Raw genomic sequence first — 23580 nt, 5'->3', positions numbered from 1 at the left:
GTTAAGGGGGTCAAATTACAGCTCAAAGAGGCGCCGGTATAATAATGATAAAACGCTAGAAATACAATAGGGTCCTCTGTCCCTAAGGGACTCATTCCCTAATAATAATAATTTAATTTAACCTTACTTAACTTTATACAAAAGCAGATTGCTTTTGATGGTTTTATTTTTAACACTGTCTTACACAACACTTCCTGATGTATAATACAATGCAAAAATGTCAATTTCTGTCACTTTATCCGGCATTCTCTTTAAAAAGTCCAACATTTTTCCCCGTAAGATTTGGACAACCATCTGTTGTCACACCTGCCAGCTTGTCCCATTTCAGTCCTAACATGTCCAAACATGCATTTACCTATGTGAACAAGTCATTACCTGTGGTTGTGTCTTTAATTGACTGCATGGCTGCCAGCTCCTCCGTGATTTGAAAGTCTGCAGTTATCCCATGTAAGAAGATGAGCAGCTGGGCGGTGTCACGTACATCGCAGCTCTTTATCCAAAGCCAGCGAAAAACAGTCAAAGTCGGCCGTTCTGTTCTTCAGCTGAAGCTCCAAGTTTCCAGCGATGGTCTCAACCCGCCTCGTTACAGTGCGTCTGGAGAGTGACACGTTCTCAAATGTGCCCCTCTTATTATTTAGTGGTTCATGCTTTACAGTGTAAAGCATGAACCACTAAATAATTGATTGAAGATTCCACATACTTGAAACTGGAGGTTTTATTGGCTTTTATTTTATTTATTTATTTTTTTACAAATATCAATTTCCATATATGATTTAAATTTAACACAGCCCGTCACAACATATTATGTTAACCCTATTTTTATAACAAACCAAATATATATCATGTTAGTTCCAAACTAATGTTGTCCCTATACCAATATTTTGGTACCGGTACCAAAATTATTTAGATACTTTTCGGTACTTTTCTAAATAAAGGGGACCACAAAAAATGTCATTATTGGCTTTATTTGAACAAAAAATCTTACGATACATTAAACATATGTTTTTTATTGCAAGTTTGTCCTTAAATAAAATAGTGAACATACAAGACAACTTGTCTTTTAGTAGTAAGTAAGCAAACAAAAGGCTCCTAATTTAGTCTACTGACATATGCAGTAACATATTGTGTCATTTATCATTCTATTATTTAGTCAAAATGATTAGTTTAGTTTAATTAATTTAACAGTTGTACATTCATAAATTGAAAAGGTTGCAGACCGAAAGGGTTTAGCCTGAAGTTGAACACGTATTGCGCCTAACCCTATTAACAATGTCAAATACAAGATGAGCTTCCAAAAAAATATGACATTTCCACACCTTTTAAATATCTTTGCTTACGTTTTATGAAAACTATTTGCAATATGGCCGTCAGCAAAGAAAAATCCATAAATTAGCTGCACCGGTTTATAAGCCGCCGGGTTCAAAGCATAGGAAAAAAGTAGTGGCATATGGTCCGGAATTTATGGTACAATTAAACCAAAAAACTAAATTTAAGAAATGATAATATACATAGCATCTTACCAAATCCAGATGGATTTGTCATGACCTGTTTACAACAATACAATTATCCAAATGATCAAATTTGGATATTTCAGTGTGAGGTCCTTTGTAGAAAAACGTTGAGGATGTAAAAACAGTACAAAATATGGTAAATGGTTACCTATTTGCAGCCAAAGACACAGCGTCTGTTTGAAGGTATTTTTGCTCACCCAGAAGCACACTATTGGCTTCCTACCCATTTTAAATATTACAATAGGGTTAGTTAGTTAGTTAGTTAGTTTGATGGGTTTGGCTTGAGGGTTGTCAAGTTATTCCATCCCGACAGTAAGGGGCCTTCCCCAAACTGTTCCCACAATAGTATATAGAATTGGCCAAAAATGTCTTAGGAAGTTGAAGAATTGAGGTCCTCTAATTAATAAATTGGTGGTGACATCAGTGTTAATATTAGCTGCTATTTGGAGTTACATCATGATTAAAATTAGGGATGTCCGATAATATCGGACTGCCGATATTATAGGCCGATAAATGCTTTAAAATGTAATATCGGAAATTATCGGTATCGGTTTCAAAATTATCGGTATCGGTTTCAAAAAGTAAAATGTATGACGTTTTAAAACGCCGCCGTGTACACGGACGTAGGGAGAAGTACAGAGCGCCAATAAACCTTAAAGGCCTACTGAAATGAATTTTTTTTATTTAAACGGGGATAGCAGATCTATTCTATGTGTCATACTTGATCATTTCGCGATATTGCCATATTTTTGCTGAAAGGATTTAGTATAGAACAACGACGATAAAGATTGCAACTTTTGGTATCTGATAAAAAAAAAAGGCTTGCACCTACCGGAAGTAGCGTGACGTAGTCAGTTGAACATATACGCAAAGTTCCCTATTGTTTACAATGATGGCCGCATGAAGTGAGAGAGATTCGGACCGAGAAAGCGACAATTTCCCCATTAATTTGAGCGAGGATGAAAGATTTGTGGATGAGTAAAGTGCAAGTGAAGGACTAGTGGGGAGTTGAAGCTATTCAGATAGGGAAGATGCTGTGAGAGCCGGGGGTGACCTGATATTCAGCTGGGAATGACTACAACAGTAAATAAACACAAGACATATATATACTCTATTAGCCACAACACAACCAGGCTTATATTTAATATGCCACAAATTAATCCTGCATAAAAACACCTGCGTGTTTGTTATGCTAGCTCCTAGCTCCTCTGCTAGCTCCTAGCTCCATAGAACACGCCAATACAATTCAAACACCTGATCAACACACACAATCACTCAGCCCAAAAGACCGTTTACCTAACCCAAGGTTCATAAAGCTTATATATTTTTAAAAAGTTACGTACGTGACGCGCACATACGGTCAAGTTATCGAATGTTTAGCAGCCAAGGCTGCATACTCACGGTACCTGATATTCAGCTGGGAATGACTACAACAGTAAATAAACACAAGACATATATATACTCTATTAGCCACAACACAACCAGGCTTATATTTAATATGCCACAAATTAATCCTGCATAATAACACCTGCGTGTTTGTTATGCTAGCTCCTAGCTCCTCTGCTAGCTCCTAGCTCCATAGAACACGCCAATACAATTCAAACACCCGATCAACACACACAATCACTCAGCCCAAAAGACCGTTCACCTAACCCAAGGTTCATAAAGCTTATATATTTTTAAAAAGTTACGTACGTGACGCGCACGTACGGTACGGTACGTGTTATGCTAGCTCCTAGCTCCTCTGCTAGCTCCTAGCTCCATAGAACACGCCAATACAATTCAAACACCTGATCAACACACACAATCACTCAGCCCAAAAGACCGTTCACCTAACCCAAGGTTCATAAAGCTTATATATTTTAAAAAAGTTACGTACATACGCAAAAAAAAGCCAAAGCTGCATACTCACAGTAGCACGTCTGCGTCTTTGTCATCCAAATCAAAGTAATCCTGGTAAGAGTCTGTGTTGTCCCAGTTCTCTACAGGCGTCTGTGTATCCAAATCAAAAGTCCTCCTGGTTAGAGTCTCTGTTATCCGAGTTCTTCCATCTTGACTGCATCTTTCGGGAATGTAAACAAAGAAGCGCCGGCTGTGTACTGTTGTGGCTGACTACGTTCGAAAAATACGTCCATTTCGCACCGACAACTTTCTTCTTTGCTTGCTCGGCTTCCTTCTCCATAATGCAATGAACATGATTGAAACAGATTCACGAACACAGATGTCCAGAATACTGTGGAATTATGAAATGAAAACAGAGCTTTTTCGTATCGGCTTCAATGTGGAAGGCATACCCGTGTTCGCCGGGCTACGTCACACGCATACGTCATCCTCAGAGGCGTTTCGAACCGGAAGTTTAGCGGCAAATTTAAAATGTCACTTTATAAGTTAACCCGGCCGTATTGGCATGTGTTATAATGTTAAGATTTCATCATTGATATATAAACTATCAGACTGCGTGGTCGGTAGTAGTGGGTTTCAGTAGGCCTTTAAAGGCACTGCCTTTGCGTGCCGGCCCAGTCACATTTTATCTACGGCTTTTCACACACTCACAAGTGAATGCCACGCATACTTGGTCAACAGCCATACAGGTCACACTGAGGGTGGCCGTATAAACAACTTTAACACTGTTACAAATATGCGCCACACTGTGAAGCCACACCAAACAAGAATGACAAACACATTTCGGGAGAACATCCGCACCGTAACACAACATAAACACAACAGAACAAATACCCAGAACCCTTTGCAGCACTAACTCTTCCGGGACGCTACAATATACACCCCCCGCTAACCCCTACCCCACCTCAACCTCCTCATGCTCTCTCAGGGAGAGCATGTCCCAAATTCCAAGCTGCTGTTTTGAGGCATGTTAAAAAAAATAATGCACTTTGTGACTTCAATAATAAATATGGCAGTGCCCTGTTGGCATTTTTTTCCATAACTTGATTTATTTTGGAAAACCTTGTTACATTGTTTAATGCATCCAGCGGGGCATCACAACAAAATTAGGCATAATAATGTGTTAATTCCACGACTGTATATATTGGTATCGGTTGATATCGGAATCGGTAATTAAGAGTTGGAAAATGTCGGAATATCGGCAAAAAAGCCATTATCAGACATCTCTAATTAAAATAGTAACTTTATTTGGGTATGTTGTGCTGCAAAGTCATTAAGATACAGTATGTAACATTTTATTATCTTTTATTATTATTATTATTATTATTATTACTATTTTCTTTGTCTTTTTTTAACACTGTGGCACTTTGAGGTTGTTTGCTCCACGTAAAGTGCTTTTTACAAATAAAATCTATTATTATTATTATTATTAACAATGCTTTCTGCATAAAACAAAAATACTCATGTCATACAGTACTGTGCTTCCTTAATGGGCAATAACAAACAGGAAAGGATGAGTCATTTCTCCGAATCCTAACAAATCATGACCTCATTCCTCTTACTCGTGCTGTAAACTTTAAAAGTGGAGCATTTTTTTTTTTTTTCACGTGCGGCTCATCAAAATGTAGTTCCCCCAAGCAGTGTGCAAACAGACTGTCTCCCAACAGGGCCATTCCTACCCACGCAAAAGGGAGGCTGGCATCCAAATTGACTGGGAATGCACTAACAGTACCTGCCGTGCCTTATTGCAGTCGACTGCAGGGAGCAAAGCTGCTAACATGGGGTTTGAGATGGCTTAAATTAATGAGAGACTCCTAATCTCTCTCGTGCTGAGATCAGCGGTCGTCTCTCGAATGTGCATCGCATTAATCAGACACGACAGATATATAGATTTGTTCTCCATCCACTCATTGCTCAACTTTATATCCTGAAACAAGTTGGGACTAAACTTCCAAACACAATGTCTCTTTCCCACGAAATGATTGTGAAGTGAATTATATTTATATAGCGCTTTTGTCTAGTGACTCAAAGCGCTCTACATAGTGAAACCCAATATCTAAGTTACATTTAAACCAGTGTGGGTGGCACTGGGAGCAGGTGGGTAAAGTGTCTTGCCCAAGGACACAACGGCAGTGACTTGGATGGCGGAAGCGGGGATCGAACCAGGAACCCTCAAGTTGCTGGCACGGCCACTCTACCAACCGAGCTATATCAAAACAACGCCTCCCACTGCAACGAATTACACTCAATTCAATAGGTGTTTGCCTCGCAAAAATAGCGCATGTAACTAACTTTTAGATGATAAATATTTAAAAACCAAAAAATAGAACAAAGCTGGGCAAATATTTTGACCCGGGGGCCACATTGAGAGAAAAAAATGTGTCTGGGGGCCAGTGTTGGGACTAACGCGTTACAAAGTAACGCATTACTGTAACGCCGTTATTTTCGGCGGTAACTAGTAGTCTAACGCATTATTTTTTATATTCAGTAGCTCAGTAACCGTTACTACATGATGCGTTACTGCGATATTTTACGTTATTTTTTATGTAGTATCGGCTAGAAACAGAGAAGATCTGTGTTTACTAACACGACATCATCATCGAAGTCGAGTTTCTTAACATGGAGATATTCTCACTACTTTTCTTTTGTCGAACACAAAGAAAGGAACATTTTAGTTCAATGTAAGTTGTGTCTTGGATCAAAGATACTATCTGCTGCCCAAAACAGCAATTCAAATCTGCTGAAACAACTACAAAAGCAACATGCTTCGACGAAACTAGTAAAGAGAGACACACCTCCACCTAAGCAACAGCGGCTGGATTTTAACAGAGGGACTACCGTAATTTCCAGACTATAAGCAGCACCTGACTATAAGCCACACCAGCTAAATTTAGGGGAAAATACAAATTGCTCCATATATAAGCCGCACCCGACTATAAGCCGCAGGGTTTTGATGTGTAATTACCGTAGTATATAGGGGTTCCTGCTACCACGGAGGGGATTGTCGGGACAGAGATGACTGTTTGGGAACGCAAAGCGTCCCATTTATTAACAATAAATCTTTCAATCATTCAATCAAACTTTCACATCTTTGACATGGCGAACAGCATTTATGCAGAGTACAAATAATACAACGGTGCAAAGTAATACAAAGTGCTCGCCTTTACGTTATCAAAATAACCAGCCTACCGGTATATGAAAAGTCAGTCTTTAATCATTGTGTCATCGTCTTCCTCCTGCGTACTAAAACCACCGAAATCCTCTTCGTCGGTGTCGGAGAAGAACAGGCCGTAAATAAGCCGCACCCTTGTATAAGCCGCAGGGACCAGAACGAGGGGGAAAAGTAGCGGCTTATAGTCCGGAAATTACGGTACTAGCCAGGACAACATTGATAGAGCCATACAAAAAGAATGCCGTTGTAAGATAGTAATACTAACACAGACACTCGTAAATGTATTAGCATACTACTCAATGCTAACGACCCTATTTTGATTACATTACGATAGCACGTACAAATATGCATGAAACACTCCTGCAGACATCACATATGGAAGGGTTTAGTAAGTATGAATGGTTTTAGTTTTATTGTAAAACTTACAAACGTTGCTTCGAGAGATGAATGAAGAATCCATAGGAGTAGAAAAGCTGCGGACGACTAAAAGACGGAACGGCACTTGTACCTCTGGTTTAAAGCACTAAAAAGAAGGAAACCCATTTTAAATATTACAGTAGGGTTAGTTAATTAGTTAGTTTTATGGGTTTGACTTGATGGTTGTCAAGTTATTCCATCCCGACAGTATGGGGCCTTCCCCAAACTGTTCCCACAATAGTATATAGAATTGGCCAAACATGTCTTAGGAAGTTGAAGAATTAAGGTCCTCTGATTGATTGATGCATTGGTGGTAGGGTTGTACGGTATACCGGTATTAGTATAGTACCGCAATACTAATGAATCATTTTCAGTACTGTATCATCTCTGAAACGTACCGGTCCCGCATAAAGTAAGTTTCTTACAAGTATCCTCCCTGCAGGACGAGGAATAGCTAAACATGCTTCACTACACACCGTAGCTCACCGGCGTCAAAATGTAAACAAACGCCATTGATGGATCTACACCTGACATCCACTGTAATGATATCAAGTACAGGCACGTATCTAGTCGATACTACTATATTTTTAAAATGTATATTATGTTTATAAACACAGGAAATATGTCCCTGGACACATGACGACTTTGAATATGACCAATGTATGGTCCTGTAACTACTTGGTATCGGATTGATACCTAAATTTGTGGTATCATCCAAAACTAATGTAAAGTATCAAACAACAGAAGAATAAATGATTATTACATTTTAACAGAAGTGTTGATAGAACATGTTAAAAGAGAAAGTAAGAAGATATTAACAGTAAATGAACAAGTAGATTAATAATTAATTTTCTACCTCTTGTCCTTAATAATTTTGACAAAATAATAGAATGATAAATGACACAATATGTTACTGCACATGTCAGCAGGCTAATTAGGAGCCTTTGTTTGCTTACTTACTAATAAAAGACAAGTTGTCTTGTATGTTCACTATTTTATTTAAGGACTTAACTGCAATAAGAAACATATGGTTAATGTACCCTAAGATTTTTTTGTTAAAATAAAGCCAAAAATGCAATTTTTTTGTGGTCCCCTTCTTTTAGAAAAGTACCGAAAAGTATCAAAATAATTTTAGTACCGGTACCAAAATATTGGTATTGTTACAACTAGAGATGTCCGATAATATCGGACTGCCGATATTATTGGCTGATAAATGCTTTAAAATGTAATATCGTAAATTATCGGTATCGGTTAGTATCGCTGTGTACACGGACGTAGGGAGAAGTACAGAGCGCCAATACGCCTTAAAGGCACTGTCTTTGCATGCCGGCCCAATCACATAATATTTACAGCTTTTCACACACACAAGTGAATGCAAGCATACTTGGTCAACAGCCATACCGGTCACACTGAGGGTAGCCGTATAAACAACTTTAACACTGTTACAAATATGCGCCACACTGTGAACCCACACCAAACAAGAATGACAAACACATTTCGGGAGAACTTCCGCACCGTAACACAACATAAACACAACAGAACAAATACCCAGAACCCCTTGCAGCACTAACTCTTCCGGGACGCTACAATATACACCCCCGCTAACCCCCCTGCCTCCCACCTCAACCTCCTCATGCTCTCTCAGGGAGAGCATGTCCCAAATTCCAAGCTGCTGTTTTGAGGCATGTTAAAAAAAAATAACGCACTTTGTGACTTCAATAATATTTAATTTTTTTTCCATAACTTGAGTTGATTTATTTTGGAAAACCTTGTTACATTGTTTAATGCATCCATCAAAATTAGGCATAATAATGTGTTAATTCCACGACTGTATATATCGGTATCAGTTGATATCGGAATCGATAATTAAGAGTTGGACAATTTTGGAATATAGGATATTGGCAAAAAAGCCATTATCGGACACCTCTAATTACAACACTAATTGGTGGTGTAAGTGCTTTGACATCAGTATTAATATTAGCTTCTATTTGGAGTTACATCATGATTCAAATAGTAACTTAACCATAACTGAAAGAAACATCCTCAAATATGGGGAAAGAAACATGTCATGTGATGATTTTTCGTTTTCTTCTTTTTGGATGGCTGCTCCCTTGATTCCAAATGAAGATCAATCACAATGACAGTTTTATAAATAAACCCCACGCCAACGTTAAACTAAAAAGCTGCAGGAGATGAAAGATGCGCCGGATTCCAGCAACGGCTTCCCGATAAGATTTTGTTCTGTCAAGATAAGAAAATAGCAGCACCGAGCTCAATGATCACTTTCCTGGAGATGTAAAAGTGCGTAACATTGCTTTGCAGCTAATGAACCTCACACGGAGTCTTGGTGATAAGAGAGTTCTCACTATATCTACAGTGTAGAAAACCACACATACTGGGAGTGAACATATGAATCTTTTACAGGAGTGACAGATGGAGGGATCACCCACCAGCAGCAGATGAATGACAATCCTTTTATGCACAAGCCACAGACAAACGACTTACAGTCATCTTGGAAAAGGTTGGAAACTTTCATCAGCCAACTGTCTGTGGAGATGACAAGTGCTATACCAAGCCTTTGTATCACAGGTATCAAACGCAAGGCCCGGGGGCAGATCTGGCCCGCGACATCATTTTATCTGGCCCGCAAACACCCGGAAATTATATGTGTCAATTAAGTACTTCATATTTTTAATTATATTTATATTAAATGTAATTTATTTTGATTTTGCCAGAAAAAATATATGTACTGCTTGAAATTGCATACATTTTGAACTTTAATAGTATCCAATATACACTACTGTTCAAAAGTTTGGGGTCACCCAAACAATTTTGTGGAATAGCCTTCATTTCTAAGAACAAGAATAGACTGTCGAGTTTCAGATGAAAGTTCTCTTTTTCTGGCCATTTTGAGCGTTTAATTGACCCCACAAATGTGATGCTCCAGAAACTCAATCTGCTCAAAGGAAGGTCAGTTTTGTAGCTTCTGTAACGAGCTAAACTGTTTTCAGATGTGTGAACATGATTGCACAAGGGTTTTCTAATCATCAATTAGCCTTCTGAGCCAATGAGCAAACACATTGTACCATTAGAACACTGGAGTGATAGTTGCTGGAAATGGGCCTCTATACACCTATGTAGATATTGCACCAAAAACCAGACATTTGCAGCTAGAATAGTCATTTACCACATTAGCAATGTATAGAGCAGCGTTTCTCAAAGTGTGGGGCGCGCCCCACTGGTGGGGAATAGAGACATGACAGGTGGGGCGCGAGAAACGGGAGGAAATTTCAGTTTTCTTTTTTTTCTTTTTTTTATTATATTCTTAGATTATTTTTTTACTATGCTTTCATTTTCTATACACACTGTAAATCACTTTGTGATTCTGTCTGTGAAATCCGCTATATAAATAAATGTAAATTACTTATTTTTCCTGTAGGCTTTACATTGTAGGAGCGAAAGTTTGACAGACATAGCAACAGTAACTAATGGGGGCGGGGCTAAGCGGAAGCTTTGTGAATGGCGAGTCACTGTGCGAGGATTTGCTGTTTTGCAAATACATGAAAAATAGAGCCACTGCTGATGAGCTGTTCAAGATAATGGACAGTTTCCTCAAAGAACACGACCTTAAATGGGAAAACTGTGTGGGCTTTTGCTCTGATGGCGCACAGACCATGGCAAAGTCAAGAAACGGGCTGCAGGCTCTAATAAAGAGGGTTGCGCCAAATGCGCATTGGACACACTGTGTGTCATTCACCGGGAAACACTCGCGTCAAGGCAGCTCAGCCCCGAACTCAATGAGGTTTTAACAGTGGCAGTGTCAAGCCTGCAACCCCGATTTGAAAAGCTGTGCAGTGCAAAACAGGCTCATTGCAGCCACTAATGCTGGAGTACTGTAAAACTCATGTTCACTTGCCCTGTCTTGCCAAATGCATTAGCTCCTCCTTTTTTTTGTGCAAAGATTGCAAAGTGGCACTTTTATTTGTATTTATTATTGAACTTGATGTAAGTTATTTGATTTATTATTGAACTTGATGCAAGTTATAACACTTTTATTTGATTTATTATTGAACTTGATGCAAGTTATAACACTTTTTTGATTTATTATTTAACTTGATGCAAATTATAACACTTTTTTTTAAATTATTGAACTTGATGCAAGTTATAACACTTTTGTTTTATTTATTATTGAACTTGATGCAAGTTATTTGATTAATTATTGAACTTGATGCAAGTTATAACACTTTTATTTGATTTATTATTGAACTTGATGCAAGTTATAACACTTTTTTGATTTATTATTTAACTTGATGCAAATTATAACACTTTTTTTTAATTATTGAACTTGATGCAAGTTATAACACTTTTATTTTATTTATTATTGAACTTGATGCAAGTTATTTGATTAATTATTGAACTTGATGCAAGTTATAACACTTTTATTTGATTTATTATTGAACTTGATGCAAGTTATAACACTTGTTTTGATTTATTATTGAACTTGATGCAAGTTATAACACTTTTGTTTTATTTATTATTGAACTTGATGCAAGTTATTTTATTTGATATTGAACTTGATGCAAGTTATACCACAGCTGCACAGTTATTTTATTTATTATTGAACTTGATGTTATTTTATGTTATTGAGTTTGAATGTATAAAACTTGATGTTACTTGATGTTCAATAAATTTGAAAATGTTAAGCTTGGCATTAGCGTTCTGTTGGGGCGATGGGGGCAGGTGGGGCTTGAAAACTCCCCCTTGTCCAAAGTGGGGGATGACAAAAAAAGTTTGAGAACCACTGGTATAGAGTGTATTTCTTTAAAGTTAAGACTAGTTTAAAGTTATCTTCATTGAAAAGTACAGTGCTTTTCCTTCAAAAATAAGGACATTTCAATGTGACCCCAAACTTTTGAACTGTAGTGTATATTGAAAGGGTAAAAGAAAACACATGTTTGGGTGTCATAATAGATGATAAAATGAATTGGAAATCTCATGTAAAAAATATACAACATAAAGTAGCAAGAAACACGTGAATAATGAATAAAGAAAAACATGTTCTAGACCAGTGGTTCTTAACCTGGGTTCGATCGAACCCTAGGGGTTCGGTGAGTCTCATCGTGTAAATGAAAACTTCTCCCTATCGACGTATTATGGATACCCCCAAACTATGTTCCTTCTAATTTTCCATCTGATTTGCAGGTGTGTAATTTGTTGTGAGTTCATGCACTGTGTTGGTTTTGTTCTTTGAACAAGGTGATGTTCATGCACGGTTCATTTTGTGCACCAGTAAAAAAAACATAGAACTCTGCCTTGAATTTGAAAAAAAAAAACATTTTATTTTTCACTAAAGAAGGGTTCGGTGAATGCACATATGAAACTGGTGGGGTTCGGTACCTCCAACAAGGTTAAGAACCACTGTTCTAGACCAAAAATCACTTCATGTTCTCTACTGCTCACTAGTGTTACCATATCTGAGTTATTGTGTAGAAATATGGGGAAACAACTACAAATGTGCGCTTCATTCACTAACTGTAATACAAAAAAGATCAATTAGAATAATACATAATGTTGGATATAGAGAACATACAAACCCTTTATTTATTAAATCACAATTATTGAAATTCAACGATTTGGTGCATTTGCAAACAGCTAAAATTATGCACAAAGCAAACTATAACCTGCTAGCCAAGAATGTAGAATTATTTTCAACAAAAGAGGATAAATATAACCTTAAAGGAAAATCTAATTTAAAACATTTGTATGCTCGTACAACACTTAAAACCTTTAGCATATCAGGATGTGGAATTAAATTATGGAATGGATTAACCAAAGAAATCAAACAAAGCACCAATATGATTCAGTTTAAGAGACTGTTCAAACTACAAGTGTTCACAAAGTACACAGAACAAGAATTATGATGAACATCTTGCACCCTTTTTTTTTTTTTTTTTTGAGACAAAGATTATTTATGTATTTAGTATTTGTTTGCTTACTATGGTATATTATTTATTTATTTATTATTCATTCATTTGTTCACTGTTCTGTTACAGAGAACAAGGAAATTGGATACAATTGCTGTGGTATGAAAAGGGGTAGGATTAAAAAAGCTCTGCTTCTTCCTACTTCTTTTCGGACGTGCTGTAATGAAACAACTGGAATGGTGTGATGCATTACATTGTATCGTATGCATGTATTGATTAACGTGGACCTCGACTTAAACAAGTTGAAAAAAGTATTCGGGTGTTACCATTTAGTGGTCAATTGTACGAGATATGTACTGTACTGTGCAATCTACTAATACAAGTTTCAATCAATCAATGTTCAAAATAAACCGAAACTGCAAATATTACAGTATATTACCATGTTTTCCAAACTTGTTTTTGTTTAAATAAAAATACTTAACTTTACAGCAAACTACCCATCAAATGAATAAAAATGACAATACATTTTACGTTGTTCTTTACAGCATATTACTGTAAATAGAAAAAAATCTACTACTGTTTTTTGCGTCAAAATTCTGTTGACTGAGATGCCAGTTTTTGACTGTAAAAAGCTACGGTTGTCGTTTTTAACGGTGTATTACTGTAAATGGAAAAACGGTACTTTTGTTTTTACGGTAGAAAAACTGGCTAAAATGCCAGAATCAAAAAAGAACTCGTACCGTTTTTCCATTTGCAATATAATGTTGTAAAAACCAACGTAAATTTAACACAAAAATTCTGCTCTATACAAAAGGAGCGCTTTAGTGTTTTTTGTAGGATTTTGCTGCAAAAATGTTTGTCTCACAAGTTTTGAACTCAACTTGGGATCCACTGTGCTGTCATTCCTGGGACTGATTTGAATAGCCCCGCTTTGTAAGTATGGGTGTGTTCTGTATTGTAATGTAATGTTTATGGGTGTACCCAGCCTTCCGCCCGATTGTAGCTGAGATAGGCTCCAGCGCCCCCCGCGACCCCGAACGGAATAAGCGGTAGAAAATGGATGGTCGGATGGATGTTTATGTTTAAATAGTTTCAGGAACAGTTTGTGTTGCTTTAACTCAGTCAAGAACTTTTTCCAGGGGTGTCAAACGTAGGGCCTGAGGGCCAGATCAGGCCCGCGAACAGGTTTTTATCCGGCCCACGGATAAAGTATAAAAATTAACCTGCAATTTTTGAATGAAAGAACCTGCTGTTTTAAATGTTTCCACTAGATGTCACAATACCAATTATTTGTATCTGTGTAGATCAGTGGTTCTTAACCTTGTTGGAGGTACCGAACCCCACCAGTTTCATATGCGCATTCACCGAACCCTTCTTTAGTGAAAAATAAAATGTTTTTTTTCAAATTCAAGACAAAGTTATATGTCTTTGGTAACACTTTAGTATGGGGAACATATTCTAAGTAACAAAGACTTAATTTAGAGTTTTTTGGACACTAGGGAAACATATTCTAAGTAACAAAGACTTAATTTAGAGTTATTTGTTAGGGTTAGGGTTAGAGGGTTAGGGCCAGGGTTAGAGGGTTAGGGTTATAATGAGGCCATGCCGAATAAGGCATTAATAAGTACTTAATAATGACTAGTTAAGAGCCAATATGTTACTAATTTGCATGTTAATAAGCAACTAATTAATGGTGAATATGTTCCCCATACTAAAGTGTTACCATGTTTTTATACTGGTGCACAAAATGAACCGTGCATGAACATCAACTTGTTCAAAGAACAAAACCAACACAGTGCATAAACTCACAACAAATTACACACCTGCAAATCAGTCTGACTTCTGCTGTTGCTGTATTCGTAATACGCCGATAGGGAGAAGTTTTTATTTACACGATGAGTCGGGTGTGTCTTGACCTCCGCCGAACCCCTGAGCCCGACTCACCGAACCCCTAGGGTTCGATCGAACCCAGGTTAAGAACCACAGGTGTAGATGATGCTACCTATGTACAAAACAAGCCACATGATGTTAGTACATTAGTCGAGGAAAATGATCAAACGACATAAATAACATCCTGTAATTTGATTTTGACATAATTTTTTTATCTTGATAGATTTAAAATGAACACCAATGAGTTGACTGGTGAACATTATCACATCATTTATTCAGAAAATATAAATAACGACAAATAAATTATTAACTGAACATGTACACTACCGTTCAAAAGTTTGGGGTCACATTGAAATGTCCTTATTTTTGAAGGAAAAGCACTGTACTTTTCAATGAAGATAACTTTAAACTAGTCTTAACTTTAAAGAAATACACTCTATACATTGCTAATGTGGTAAATGACTATTCTAGCTGCAAATGTCTGGTTTTTGGTGCAATATCTACATAGGTGTATAGAGGCCCATTTCCAGCAACTATCACTCCAGTGTTCTAATGGTACAATGTGTTTGCTCATTGGCTCAGAAGGCTAATTGATGATTAGAAAACCCTTGTGCAATCATGTTCACACATCTGAAAACAGTTTAGCTCGTTACAGAAGCTACAAAACTGACCTTCCTTTGAGCAGATTGAGTTTCTGGAGCATCACATTTGTGGGGTCAATTAAACGCTCAAAATAGCCAGAAAAAGAGAACTTTCATCTGAAACTCCACAGTCTATTCTTGTTCTTAGAAATGAAGGCTATTCCACAAAATTGTTTGGGTGACCCCCAAACTTTTGAACGGTAGTGTAAGTGTAAAAAAAACAAACAACAGCATTATGATTTGTACATTTTCAGAATGTGCTTGTTCTATTTTTAAACAAAGAAAACAATCTGAAGTTGTCTTTATTTTTAAGTAATCGTGCCGTGATTTTAGCAGTCCGACCCACTTGGGAGTAGATTTTTCTCCACGTGGCCCCCATCTAAAATGAGTTTGACACCCCTGACTTATTCATTGCTAACAAACAGCAATTGTCCTACGGCATCATCTGTTGTGCCCGCCGGAGTATCCCATATGGCTCCAGATATATAATTTATTGCATCATGAATACACAATCCCTCCCTCCATCATGGATCAACAACACACTTATCACAGTCGGCTGCGTCTCGTAAATCCGGGGACGGCATTGAGGTCTGGGGGCAGCATTGTAATGCCTTTGACATGCAGCTGTTAATTCAGACCGACAATGGCCAGAATATTTAGCTCAGTGATGTCACGTGGGGCTTCAATCCAAGCTTTTTGGAGATAAACCATATCCTCACTCAGGATGGACGGAGCAGAGAACAGGAAGAGAGGATGATCGTCAGCTTTTTCAACGTTTGGCTAAGAGCAATCGAAAAGAAAAAAACGCTTGGCATACTGCTAGGATTTAAAAAAAAAAACATTGGCAGTGACAGAGGCTGCCAATCAGACGAATACATAAACTGACAAGGTCAGGGTTTGTGATAACCAATAAATCACTCACAAGATTATAACGAATGCTTTTTCATCATACCAAGACATTTTAGACATTCCTGTTCTTTTGAGACCATTGTAAAGTTGCACTTGGATGACTTCCGTGTGGAAGACCTTGACTCAAAACAGTCCAATACCTTCGGGAAGGACTACAGCAGAGAATGTGAGACAGAGCCCTCTGGTTGGACATCAGAGACAAATGATTCTGCAAATGTTATAAACGGACAAAGATTCCCACAGACACAATCCAAACTGATGTTATCTGCAAAACTCTTCATTCTGTTCCATTCCAGTATGGCCAAATGTCCTAATACTGTGATACAGTGTAAGTCCGTACAGTGTATAGGCCTGTATTTGCAAAAATGTAAATATTGACATAAGGAAAATAAAATGAAATTGTCAGGCTTGTCACTGACAGTTTGTTTATATTTTAGTTTTTCCTCCGTTTTATTTCCTGTCAGCGCTCTTATTTTGGTTCTTTTCCCTGAGCGCTTGTTTCCCTCACCTGTACCTGATTGGCAGTCTGGCACACCTGGTGGCAATTGCCAATCAGGCCACTATTTATACCTGCCTCACCCTCCAAGTCAGTGCTGGAGTATTGTTTGCTGTGAGCTGTTCTTGTTAGCTGGTTCCTTTTAGCTATTTTGCAAGTTTGCGGGAATGGATTGACCAAATATGCCTGATGAGCATAGGACCCCGACTTAAACAAGTTGAAAAACTTATTCGGGTGTTACCATTTAGTGGTCAATTGTACGGAATATGTACTTCACTGTGCAACCTACTAATAAAAGTCTCAATCAATCAATCAAAGCACTCCAGCAAATCAATTAAATTTCACCTTTGTGCGTTCACGCACAGCATAAAACGTTTGGTGGACAAAACGAGACGAAGGAGTGGCATAAAACACGTCTTTCTGTGGCAGCATCGGAGAAAGTTGTACATGTAAACAAACTACGATGAGTTCAAAGATCACTGAAATTAGTAGGACAAAATGGTGCTTGCCGAATACTCTCATCAGTGAAGCATGTTTAATAGAGATGTCCGATATTATCGGACGATAAATGCTTTAAAATGTAATATCGGAAATTATCGGTATCGGTTTCAAAAAGTAAAATTGATGACTTTTTAAAACGCCATTGTACGGAGTGGTACACGGACGTAGGGAGAAGAACAGAGCGCCAATAAACCTTAAAGGCACTGCCTTTGCGTGCCGGTCCAATCACATAATATTTACGGCTTTTCACACACACAAGTGAATGCAAGGCAAACTTGGTCAACAGCCAAAGAGGTCACACTGAGGATGGCCGTATAAACAACTTTAACACTGTCACAAATATGTGCCACACTGTGAACCCACACCAAACAAGAATGACAAACACATTTCGGGAGAACATACGCACCGTAACACAACATAAACACAACAGAACAAATACCCAGAATCCTTGCAGCACCAACTCTTCCGGGACGCTACAATATACACCCCCCGCTACCCCCTACCCAACCGCCCCCCCCTAACCCCGCCCACCTCAACCTCTTCACGCACTCTCAGGGAGAGCATGTCCCAAATTCCAAGCTGCTGTTTTGAGGCATGTTAAAAAAAATAATGCACTTTGTGACTTCAATAATAAATATGGCAAATAATAATAAATAGGTTTGTGTCATGTTTGTCCTCCTACAGAAACTATATTAAAACAAAAAGAAACATGTTTTTCTTCATCATTTTCCATTTTCACACATCTCTGAAAGAGGTCCAGGGAGCCACTAGGGCGGCGCTAAAGAGCCGCATGTGGCTCTAGAGCCACGGGTTGCTGACCCCCGGACTAGACCAAACACAACTACTGGTGGTGGTCCGAAATGAGCATTGATTGTTTTCAGCCTGCAGACTGTGGATGAAATATGATGATGATGATGATGATGATGATGATGATGATGATGATGATGATGATGATGATGACGATGACGATGAGAACCAGTGTTTTTTCTGCAGTGGACATTTATTTTTGGTCTATTTCTTTTGTCAGAGTTACACATTTTGGGGGGAAAACAATTTGGTTACAGCCAATAAACTCATAAAAAAAGACCATTGTGTGAAAATGTATGCTGCAGCACACAATATTTTTTTCTCCATGTATAAACATGTTGCTATGGTGTTATTTCCTCACCCTATGATCAAGACCTTTAATAACATTGTGTGGGTATGCTGTATGTGGATTTTTCTTCCAGACTATTTTTTAGGATCACTTCTGCCCTCTATTGGTAATAATAGATGATAGCACTGGTGTATTGCTCATAATGTTGGAGGGGTTGTGGAAAAGACATACAAGAATTGCTAAAACTAGGGTTTGTTGTCAGAATAATGCACACATATAAAATCCTCTACAGCAGTGTTTTTCAACCACTAGTGTGCCGTGAGAGATTATTTAATTTCACCTATTTGGGTTAAAAATATTTTTTGCAAACCAGTAATTATAGTCTGCAAATGATGTGTTGTTGTTGTGTGTCGGTGCTGTCTAGAGCTCGGCAGATTAACCGTGTAATACTCTTCCATATCAGTAGGTGGCAGCCGGTAGCTAATTTCTTTGTAGACGTCGGGAACAGCGGGAGGCAGTGTGCAGGTAAAAAGGTGTCTAATGCTTAAACCAAAAATAAACAAAAGGTGAGTGCCCCTAAGAAAAGGCATTGAAGCTTAGGGAAGGCTATGCAGAACGAAACTAAAACTGGACTGGCTACAAAGTAAACAAAAACAGAATGCTGGACGACAGCAAAGACTTACTGCGGAACAAAGACGGCGTCCACAACATGACATGACAATCAACAATGTCCCCACAAAGAAGGATAAAAACAACTGAAATATTCTTGATTGCTAAAACAAAGTAGATGCGGGAAATATCGCTCAAACCTGCTACAGGAAAATACCAAAAAAAGAGAAAAAGCCACCAAATTAGGAGCGCAAGACAAGAACTAAAACACTACACACAGGAAAACACCAAACAACTCAAAATAAGTCAGGGCGTGATGTGGCAGGTCGTGACAGTACACCTACTTTGAGACAAGAGCTATATTGATGCATGGTTAATTATGGTTTAAAGCAGGCCTGGGCAATTATTTTGACTCGGGGGCCACATTTAGAGAAAAAAATGTAACTGGGGGCCGGTATATCTATTTTTAGGAACACTAATACAAAACCTCACAATAACGTCTGATTGAATGCTAAAAACGTTATGACAGAACACCTTGAAAAACGTAATGGAATTTTACATTTTTCTATGAACGATAAAACACTGAATATTGACAAAATATGAATGTCACACCCCCTTTCGATCGACATATTTTACAATCAAGTGAAACGCAACAAAAATGCAACAAACAGTGAAATATGAACGCAAAGCGTACAAAATAAACCCACCGACAATGTGATATATCTGATACATCACTAAGCTTTAGAACTTTGTTGTGAAAATCTCCCTCCGCGTCTGTGGAAACGCTTCCCGTCCACACTGCTTGGTGCCTCGTCTGAGCTGCTGTGATGTAGATGACCATAGTAACTAATTAGATGACCATAGTAACTAAGTAGATTACCATAGTAACTCATTAGATTACCATAGTAACTGGTATATCATCCAAAAGCGCAGATTCCAACCATTGAAATACTTTGGATAGTTGAAGACTTACGGTCATTACACTACCGTTCAAAAGTTTGGGGTCACCCAAACAATTTTGTGGAATAGCCTTTATTTCTAAGAACAAGAATAGACTGTCGAGTTTCAGATGAAAGTTCTCTTTTTCTGGCCATTTTGAGCGTTTAATTGACCCCACAAATGTGATGCTCCAGAAACTCAATCTGCTCAAAGGAAGGTCAGTTTTGTAGCTTCTGTAACGAGCTAAACTGTTTTCAGATGTGTGAACATGATTGCACAAGGGTTTTCTAATCATCAATTAGCCTTCTGAGCCAATGAGCAAACACATTGTACCATTAGAACACTGGAGTGATAGTTGCTGGAAATGGGCCTCTATACACCTATGTAGATATTGCACCAAAAACCAGACATTTGCAGCTAGAATAGTCATTTACCACATTTGCAATGTATGGAGTGTATTTCTTTAAAGTTAAGACTAGTTTAAAGTTATCTTCATTGAAAAATAAGGACATTTCAATGTGACCCCAAACTTTTGAACGGTAGTGTAGAAAACATCACTGCACATCATAATGGCAGCTACAGTTTCCATCTTAAAGATCTAAAAAAAAATAATTTGGGAATGTCCGGCGGGCCAGATTGAAAATCTTAACGGGCCGCATGTGGCCCCCGGACCTTAACTTGCCCAGGTCTGGTTCAAAGTCATATCCAACAATTGCGACAACAACTTTTTACTGTCAACTGAGTTTCGTTTTTTAATGATTTCTGCTGGTGGTGTGCGTTCAAATTTTTTCAATGCAAAAAAATGTGCCTTGGCTCAAAAAAGGTTGAAAAACACTGCTCGACAGCACCGTAAAACAAATAAAAGAGGATGTTCCAAATGTGGGGGGAAAAAAACAATCATAGTCATAGTGTACACACCAACGAGGCAACCAATGAGGGCCCTCTCTGTCATCTGTTTGCATACACACTATGGCCATTCCCTCCATGCCGGGTCCCAGGGTGCAGAGTGGGACTATGGTCAGGTATGTGCACAGGAAGGTGGGCAACATGGTGCTCGTGACTCTGCTCTGTCTGCTGCTACAGCTGCCTGGCTTCGACGCTCTAATGAGATTTCCATCGGCTGAGGTAGGGAGGAAAAGCTATTCGGGCGACCGGGAGCGCTGTGGCGTATGATCCCACTGCTCTGGGCCTCTGCAAAGTACATTGGACTTTTCAACTTTAAACTGTTTATCATCTGTGAAAAAACACCCACAACCTGCGTGGATGTAACTATAATTTGCTGCTTTGCGCCAGACCTCCGAATAAACAGAACCCTAAAATATGGGCCGATTTTCAGGCAGGATTTAGTAGGTTTTCATAAGTTTTCCTTTGTTTAATTCGTCCCGCAGTTTTTTCATGCCGACAGCAGCCAAACAAACGTGCTTCCGAATGTTCTTTCGTCTGACATCTCAGGTATGAGTTTTTTTTAGTTGAGGCTTGCAAATGAATCGAGGGGCATACAAATAATACAAATGTGATTTTTCCGTTCACAGTGAGAAGTCGGCCTCGACGGGCCGATCTGATGCCCGGTGTCACACACTTGGAACTGCTGGTGGTGGTCGGACCTGATGTCCAGCAGCTCCACAAGCAGGACACGGAACGCTACATCCTCACCAACCTCAACATAGTAAGTGTGAGCCCGACACAAGAAGGGTATCAGCAAATCTAATACCATGCTTTTTAATGCCACTTAAAATAAATATAATGCCCTTGTCCTACTGGAAATAGTTATTGTCTGTTGTCTGTATAGACCAGGGGTCGGCAACCCGCGGCTCCGGAGCCGCATGCGGCTCCTTGACCACTCTGATGCGGCTCAGCTACATACATGCCGACCCCCCCGATTTTCCCAGGAGATTTATGGATCTCAGTGTCTCTCATAGATTACTCCCAGGGAAAAAATATTCCTATTTACACTCTAATTACTAAATAAAGGGCGTTCCCTAATTGCACTGCAGTAATTGTCCTCTATAGCATTTACATACAGTGTGTCAGTCCAGCCACATGTTGCATGTTGTTATTACTTGCACACACAGGAGACAGCAAAGCATACTTACTCATCAGCCACACAGCTTACACTGACGGTAGCCGTATCAAACAACTTTAACATTGTTACGTTACAAATATGCGCCACACTGTGAACCCACACCAAAAAAGAATGAAAAACACATTTCTGGAGAACATCCCACCGTAACACAACATAAACACAACACAACCATTACCCAGAATCCCATGCAGCCCTAACTCTTCCGGTCTACATTATACACCCCCGCTACCACCAAATCCCCCCACACATCAACCACCCCCCCCCCCCCCCTCCGTGCGTTGGTTGAGCGGAAGAGTTAGGGCTGCATGGGATTCTGGGTATTGGTACCGTCAGTGTAAGATGTGTGGCTGCTGAGGTAGTACGCCTTGCTGTCACTTACGTGAGCAAGCTGAAACTGCATTCTACGTGTGGTCGAGCAGATACACTGTTAGGGCAGACTGTGGAGGGCGCCAAATGCAGTGTCATCACGCTCTGATATTCGGGAGTCTCCCGGGAAAAATGAGAGGGTTGGCAAGTATGACGCTATCAAGCGCCATTCATTCAAAACTCGCGGGCTGCACTAACATCAAATTTCCACATTAAAGTGCGTGCCGGTGCGTGTGTCGGAGACCCCTGGTTAACATAACACAAAGCATTTAAGCTTTGTATGCGGTGTTTTTCATTTTAAACATTTTTTTGTGGCTCCCATTACTTTCTTTAATTTGTGAAACTTGCCAAAATGGCTCTTTGAGTGGTAAAGGTTGCCGACCCCTGGTATAGACCAAGGGTCGGCAACCCAAAATGTTGAAAGAGCCATATTGGACCAAAAATACAAAAAAGTAATCTCTCTGGAGACGCAAAAAATTTAAATACTTTTATAAGTGTTATAATGGAGACAACACATGATGTAAGTGTCTATATCAGCCTACTATCAAAATGACCATGTGTCGCAGGCTGACGCAAATCTTCGTTGACAGAAATGTTGAAATGTAATACGTACTCTACCCATTTTTACAACATTGGAAAACATTAGTAAAACTTCTCAGAGGGTGAGATAATTCCTGGAAATAACTGTCTTAGAATGGCCAAAGGTATAGATGTGTGTTAAAGGAAAGGGCAGGCTGTCTTCTTCTGATGGATTTATTACAATCTTTTGGAAAGCTGAGTAACGTTTGCTTTGGTCTGGAACAACATGGCAGACAAACAACTATCAGAAATGCAGCTAATATTGCATATAGATAATGTGTCATGAGACATGCAAATATAAATTAAATACATAGAGGAGATAAGTAAAGGAAATTAAATGAGCTCAAATATACCTACAAACGAGACATAATGATGCAATATGTACATACAGCTAGCCTAAATAGCATGTTAGCATTGATTAGCTCGCAGTCGTGCAGCGAACAAATATGCCTGATTAGCACTCCACACAAGTCAATCATATCAACAAAGCTCACCTTTGTGCATTCACGCACAGAATAAAACGTTTGGTGGACAAAATGAGACAA

The 23580-nt window shown here is 38.8% G+C and overlaps 2 protein-coding genes across 3 annotated transcripts in view; one reads left to right on the top strand and one right to left on the bottom strand.

The window, feature by feature from the left end:
• Window positions 1-23580, bottom strand: part of ncs1b (neuronal calcium sensor 1b) — a 91076-nt gene that overhangs the window by 65491 nt on the left and 2005 nt on the right. The window lies entirely within an intron of this gene.
• Window positions 20989-23580, top strand: part of adamts13 (ADAM metallopeptidase with thrombospondin type 1 motif, 13) — a 40366-nt gene continuing 37774 nt past the window's right edge. Inside the window, exons 1-3 of one of the 2 annotated variants that reach the window (XM_062051094.1) lie at window positions 20989-21132; window positions 21396-21459; window positions 21540-21673. In XM_062051094.1, coding sequence (XP_061907078.1) covers window positions 20992-21132; window positions 21396-21459; window positions 21540-21673 — 339 coding nt within the window. In that variant the 5' untranslated portion in view covers window positions 20989-20991. Of the gene's footprint in view, window positions 21133-21395; window positions 21460-21539; window positions 21674-23580 lie in introns of those variants that run through there. The other variant, XM_062051095.1, reaches the window with a different exon arrangement.

Source organism: Entelurus aequoreus, linkage group LG06 (genome assembly GCF_033978785.1).
Source record: "Entelurus aequoreus isolate RoL-2023_Sb linkage group LG06, RoL_Eaeq_v1.1, whole genome shotgun sequence".
NCBI classification, from domain to species: Eukaryota; Metazoa; Chordata; class Actinopteri; order Syngnathiformes; family Syngnathidae; genus Entelurus; species Entelurus aequoreus.
The sequence above is the reverse complement of the archived record's forward strand: the minus strand, read 5'-3'. Positions and strand labels throughout refer to the sequence as shown.